Below are 6,480 nucleotides of genomic sequence, written 5' to 3' on the forward strand. Positions count from 1 at the left end.
TATTATATATTTTTTTATAAATAACTAACATCGGTTAGATTTCATTTTGATCCGCAACTGCTGATAACACAATTCCAAACATGTTTAGTCACTTTAATATTATCGTATCTTAATAAGGAATTCAAATCACTTTCAAAAGCCTCCATTGGGAAAAAAAGACCTTTTCCATCTATTTCATTAAAATACTCTCAGGTTTTTACTAAACAATCTCGACCAATAAAACAATGAATTATATATATTCACAAAACTGTCAATTCTCTTGATTATAATTATGCTTGTATTAAAATAGTAAAATAAATCCCACTGGATTACAACCTTTTCGTACCCGTTAAGCAAATTGTGGTGGACAAAAATTTTAGGCTCAAAACCAACCTCTCTCATCTATACCAATACAAATTTGGCACATCAGGTTACCTTTTTTTACATCAAACGACTCCAATATACTGTACCTTAGAAAAAAGAGCTTCAACTTAGTTAAAATCCCATGATAATGAACTTAAGATCATAATTTTATTAAGGTTTATTGTTTATTCAATTATCAATAACTAATTGTATCAAACTTTTGATGTGTTATTGGTATATAGTATTACTAAGCTGTAACAACCGAATTAATTAATAGTCAAACAAGTCGGTACCAAGTATACTTAGTTTTCATATTTATATATTAACTATAGTTTGTATGGTATATGGTTTGAGAAACAAATGTTGTACTGTATGATATTCACCCATAATCTCCTAAAACAAGTGTTGTATATGTTGCAAAATTGGTGACTAATGACAAATTTTCTTAATTTTTTGATAAACTAAAAAAAAATCTTTTAAGAGTTAGCTACTTTGTCCTTAAAAACAACTCTTGGAGTAGCTAAACATGTTAACATTAGTTATTAATAAACAAAAATAAAGTTAAAATCAATGTTAAAACTACGATAGTGATTATATAATCATACAATATTATGATTCTACAATCAAAAAACGATCTGATATTAACACAATTGATTTAGAGACTGATTTAGAGATAAAACTAATTTGTAAAGCTACATTTTAACACAATTTGATTTAGAGGTAAAACTAATTTGTAATGTTACATTAAGATACGTATATAAGATTTAAAGTTTTGGTTTTAAATTTATCACTTATGTTTTGATTTTATTATTATTATTATTATTATTATTATTTTGATAATGGAATGATGTAGATTATAAGATGGGTTTTTTGTGAGTTGCATCCATGTTTTTATTCTTTAAATTAAATATTAGAACCTAACCTATTATCCTTTAGTTCAAGTTCAAATTATTTTATGAATTTACTTATAATCAATATTTAATATAAACTTTTTTTTTTTAGAAATTTTCATCCGATCAGATAATTTTGATCTTAAAAAAAATCGATACCAATCCGATCCAATTTTTTATCTTACAACAAAAATCTTTAATAAGATTTCGATATTAAAATCCTTGGATTATTATATTTGTTAGATATATCTTAGAAAATTTTTTTCCAAGTATTTTAATAAAGATGGGCCTAAAGAAGCACCTGAAAGCCCAAACTCCCACATAGTTTTTGTCTTGAGTCGCCCTCCTTTCACACCAGCATCATGCGACCGAAGTTTCTTGAATCACATACACACCCATAAATCTCCAACAAACCTCAACAAGCAACCATAGATATCCGTTGAGTTGTTGCAGGCAGCCATGGGAGTGGATTACTACAAGGTTCTTCAGGTTGACCGCAACGCTAAAGACGATGACTTGAAGAAAGCCTATCGAAAACTCGCTATGAAATGGCACCCGGATAAGAACCCTAACAGCAAAAAAGAAGCCGAAGCCAAATTCAAAACGATCTCCGAAGCCTACGATGTAAGTAATTTCCAAATGCACGTTTCTCATTCTCAAATTTCATGTCTATATGTTCTTTACCCCGGATTTTTATTGAATTAATCAAGTTCTGAGCTTGATTGGCTCAATTGCTTGATTGGCTCAATTCAGATTGGGTAAATATATACACACATGTATCTAAACGTGAATTTTCGGAATTTTCTGTTTGAATTATGTTCATGCGATTGTGATTTCGCGAGCTAGGGTTTTGTAAGATTTATAGAATTCCGAAATCGATTGATCAATTTAGTTAGGGTTTTGCATCTTTGTTTAGGTTTTGAGTGATCCTCAGAAAAGAGCAATCTACGACCAATACGGCGAGGAGGGTTTAAAGGGGCAGGTGCCACCACCCGGCGCCGGTGGGTTTTCCGGTATGCCAAGTGACGGTGGCTCAACGACGTTCAGATTCAACCCTCGTAATGCAGATGACATATTCTCAGAGTTTTTCGGTTTCTCTAGTCCTTTCGGAGGGATGGGGGACATGGGAGGATCACGAGCAGGGCCAGGTGGGCATTTTTCAAGAAGCATGTTTAGCGACGATATATTTTCTCAGTTAAGAGGCGGTGGCGGTGGTGGTGGTGGTGAAGGATCCGCCAGCATGCCGCCTAGAAAAGGAGCTGCCATTGAGCGACCATTGCCATGCAGCTTAGAGGACCTGTATAAAGGAACAACAAAGAAGATGAAAATCTCCAGAGATGCCACCGATGCTACAGGGTAAGTTTTTCTTTTTTGTTACCTTTTATTCCTTTTATATAACTTTGAATGTAGTTGATTTTGATTGAAGTTTCTTGACATATTTAGCAATTTCATGCATTTGGTTAATGTGATAGAAGTAGGTGCATACTTCAATATTACCAAAAATGAAAATGCAACCTTAGATAGTTTTGATATCAATCTTATTAAAAATCAACAAAACCACAACTCTAAAATGAATTTTTTGTTTTTGAAGGAGACCAACAACAGTGGAAGAAATTCTCACAATAGAGATAAAACCAGGGTGGAAAAAGGGAACAAAAATAACATTTCCAGAAAAGGGAAATGAACAAAGAGGAGTAATCCCTTCAGATCTTATTTTCATAATTGACGAAAAACCCCATGCTGTTTTCAAAAGAGATGGAAATGATTTAGTGGTGACTCAAAAGATATCATTAGCAGAGGCGTTGACTGGATACAATGCACAGGTGACAACACTTGATGGGAGAAGTTTGACTTTACCAATAAACTGTGTGATAAGTCCAACTTATGAAGAAGTGGTCAAAGGTGAAGGGATGCCAATTCCTAAAGAGCCCACAAAGAAGGGGAATTTGAGAGTTAAGTTTAATATAAAGTTTCCTACAAGGCTTACTTCTGAGCAGAAATCGGGGATTAAACGCCTTTTGACTTCTTCTTGAATTGGAGATGAAGGATCCCTTGAGTGTATTTGGGGGTGGAAAATGTTTGTTTATGATATTTTTATGGATAAAGTTTGATAGATTTTGTTTTGGATTTTGTGGTGTTGAATATGATGGATTTGGTGTTATTTGGTTTTGGAGTGAAATGATGCTCCATTTGCAGGATTTTAGCGACAGTTTCTATCATTCGATTTATACTCGAATCAAATAGGATTTTGGTCTTTTTGGTAATTATTTGTTGGTTTGTTTTACATTTTTACCAATTTAAGTAGTGTTATGGTTTTTACTTTTTATTGATGTCAAATCTGGTAAAAGAAATGTATTTTGAGGGTGTGTTTGACATCGAGCTTTTGATTATTAAGGAAAAATTTTGATTATTAAGGAAAAAGTTTGAATTAGATAAAAAGTTTTGTTCGGGAGTATGAGGTTAAAGCTTTTGTTTTGAAAGAAAAATTAATTCAAAAACTATGTTAAGTAGTTTTAGAGAGTTTTTAGTTTTTACATAATTTTACTACTTTAAAAGTTTTTTAGTTAGTTTGCCTTATATTTTTATATAAGTAAAGGTTATACTTTGCAGATTTATGTTACCGGTTAGTTTTGTCAAACATTTTCTCATATGACGTATTCTTAATTGTTATATATTTTCACTTTTGAGCTTTTGTTTTAGGTTTGAATGTGTAGAGTAAATTACATATTTTATTTGGGTTGTAAAGAGCTTTTGGGGTTAAATATTTTGTTAAGTAACACTTTATGTTCTTGACATTTTTGTGTCATGGCTTATTCCTTAAAATGACTCATTTCCTTTATTAATGTTTTTTGTTAACTATTAGGGCGTGATTGTTTTGTGATTTTTTGTGGAATTGGAAAGAATTAAAATGAAACATTCTTTCGATACGACCTTTAGGTGGTATTTGGTTTGCATGATGTTTCTGAAAGAATTAGAATCAGTTAAGGAATTGAAAATTATCAATAATTGTAATCAAATTTCATATTGTTTTTAGTTGCCATGAAATGAAATTTGTAGGAATTAAAAGGAAACATTTTTCCGATAAAGTTTGATAGATTTTGTTTTGGAATTTGTGGTGTCGGGTGATGTGTTGAATATGGATTTGGTATTATTTGTTTTGGAATGAATTTTCAGGATTTTAGTAATAATTTTTATCATTCGATTCTTAATCAAAACTAATAGGATTTTGGTCTTTTTTGGCAACTATTTGTTGGTTTCCTTACATTTTACTAATTTAAGGAGTGTTGTGGTTTTCATTGATATCAATCAATATAAAAGAAATACACAGTGTTTGGGTGAGTTTGACAGCGAGCTTTTGACTTTTAAAGAAAAAGTTTGAATTTAATAAAAAAAATTGTTCTGAATACGAATTTAAAGCTTTTATTTTAAACAAAAATAATAATTTAAAACCACGTCAAGTCGTTTTTGATAGGTTTTAGCTTTTAATGTAAATATAATTTTATGCTTTTAAAAGTTTCCCAATTAGTTTGCCCTATATTTACATAAATAAAAGCTGCACTTTGCATTTTGTTGTTACCTATTGTTCCCAAGTTTTTTTTGTAAATTCAATAAAGGACAGGGAACGAAAATATTTATAAAAAGAGAAGGAAGGGAAGGAAATTTTTATTTATTCCGTGTTCCTGAGTTCAGAGAAAATGAGAGGAAAAATTTTAAGTTTTTGTGTTCCCGAGTTAGGAGGGAAAAAAATAAACTTAAAGATTTTCATTTCCCTCACTTTCTTCTCAAATCCACCGGATTTGGAAGGAAATTTTGGAAAGAAGATATGGCTACAAAATCATTTCTTTCCCCTCACTTTCCTTCCATTAATGAAACTCAAGAACATGGTTTTTCTTCTATATCTCTCATTTTCTCTCAATTTCTATCCATATCCCTCCTTAAATAGAACTCGGGAACAAAGTATTAATTTTGTCAAACACTGTTGATTCTTAGTTGTTATTTTCTTAGTTGTATATTTCACCGATAGTGTTGATTCTTAGTTGTATATTTTCACTTTTGAGCTTTTGTTTTAAGCTTTTAAAAGTTTCTAGTTAGTTTGCCCTATATTTTTACGTAAATAAAATCTAAACTTTGCATTTTGTTGTTACCTCTTAGTTTTGTGTTGTTATATTCTTGGTTGTTATATATTTTCATTTTTGAGTTTTTGTTTTAGATAAGTTATATTTTCATTTATGTGTTTTAATGAGTTTTTTGGAATTAAGTAAAAAAATAAATCATTTTTATTTTTATTTCAAATATTACTTTTAGATAACACTTCTTAACATTTATGCATCATGGTCTATTTTGTCAACCAATGGTTGTATTAGGTTGTATTAGAAGTACATTTCATTTTAATTCCTTCAAATTACATCAAAATTTAGGAAACAATCATTCTCTGTTAAAAAAAAAAATTAATAGAGGAAATCAGTGGTTTTATAAAGGATACACGGTCTATTCCTTATTAAACCACTGATTTCCTTTATCAATGTTCTATTCCTTATAAAACCACTGATTTTCTCTATTAATGTTTTTTGTTAACTATTAAGGCTTGATTGTTTCCTAAATTTTGATATAATTCGAAGGAATTAAAATGAAACATTCTATGAGTACAACCCTTGGTTCCATTGAATTCCAAGTGAATGATTTTATCATTCATTAAGGTAGGCCAACTAATTTAGATTTCATTCTCCTCGTTTTAATTAAAAAGACATATATATCCTTTTATACTCATCAAAGACACAACACTTTTTTTTGTTAACACAACAAAAAACCCTATTCATATGATTTTGTATTTCACATCAATTGTATAGCCAATCTCTTTGATAACATTTTTTATCTAAAATTTATTATTTAAATAAATTATAATGGGTGCAAAACTTATCAAAGTTCATTTTAATCACAAAAATGAGAGATCATGGAACATTCACTAACCTTGTGCTGAAGAGGACTAAGTTTATATGCAGGGTGGGGGCGGGCATGTAGCATGCTTTCATTTTTATTAAGGGGAAATAACTCAACAGCCATACTATGTATTACGACTTTGTCTGTTAAGTTCATAAAGTTTTTTTTTCATGCCTTTTAAGGGAACAAATTGGTTTTTGTCAGGTCGATTTGTTCACTTTGGACAAAATGAAGGGGTAACCCGGTTACCCCTTTACGACATAGACATTGACTAATCACTATTGATTCGATTGTGAACGTGGTGATTGAG

At 30.4% G+C, this 6,480-nt stretch overlaps 1 protein-coding gene across 1 annotated transcript; it reads left to right on the forward strand.

The window, feature by feature from the left end:
• Positions 1 to 1,569: 1,569 nt before the first annotated feature.
• LOC145047749 (DNAJ heat shock family protein) lies at positions 1,570 to 3,393 on the forward strand. The gene is made up of 3 exons (XM_078996080.1): positions 1,570 to 1,856; positions 2,149 to 2,588; positions 2,824 to 3,393. The coding sequence occupies exons 1-3, from the start codon at positions 1,692 to 1,694 to the stop codon at positions 3,263 to 3,265; spliced, it is 1,047 nt and encodes a 348-aa protein (XP_078852206.1). The 5' UTR covers positions 1,570 to 1,691; the 3' UTR covers positions 3,266 to 3,393.
• Positions 3,394 to 6,480: the final 3,087 nt, after the last annotated feature.

Source organism: Lactuca saligna, chromosome 5, assembly GCF_052625555.1.
Source record: "Lactuca saligna cultivar CGN05327 chromosome 5, ASM5262555v1, whole genome shotgun sequence".
In the NCBI taxonomy this organism is placed as follows: domain Eukaryota; kingdom Viridiplantae; phylum Streptophyta; class Magnoliopsida; order Asterales; family Asteraceae; genus Lactuca; species Lactuca saligna.

Coding starts and splice junctions, on each gene's coding strand:
- LOC145047749 (XM_078996080.1), top strand. CDS start 1,692: ATGGGAGTGGATTACTACAAGGTTCTTCAGGTTGACCGCAACGCTAAA. Junction 1,857..2,148: donor CGATCTCCGAAGCCTACGAT/GTAAGTAATTTC, acceptor ATCTTTGTTTAG/GTTTTGAGTGATCCTCAGAA. Junction 2,589..2,823: donor GATGCCACCGATGCTACAGG/GTAAGTTTTTCT, acceptor TTGTTTTTGAAG/GAGACCAACAACAGTGGAAG.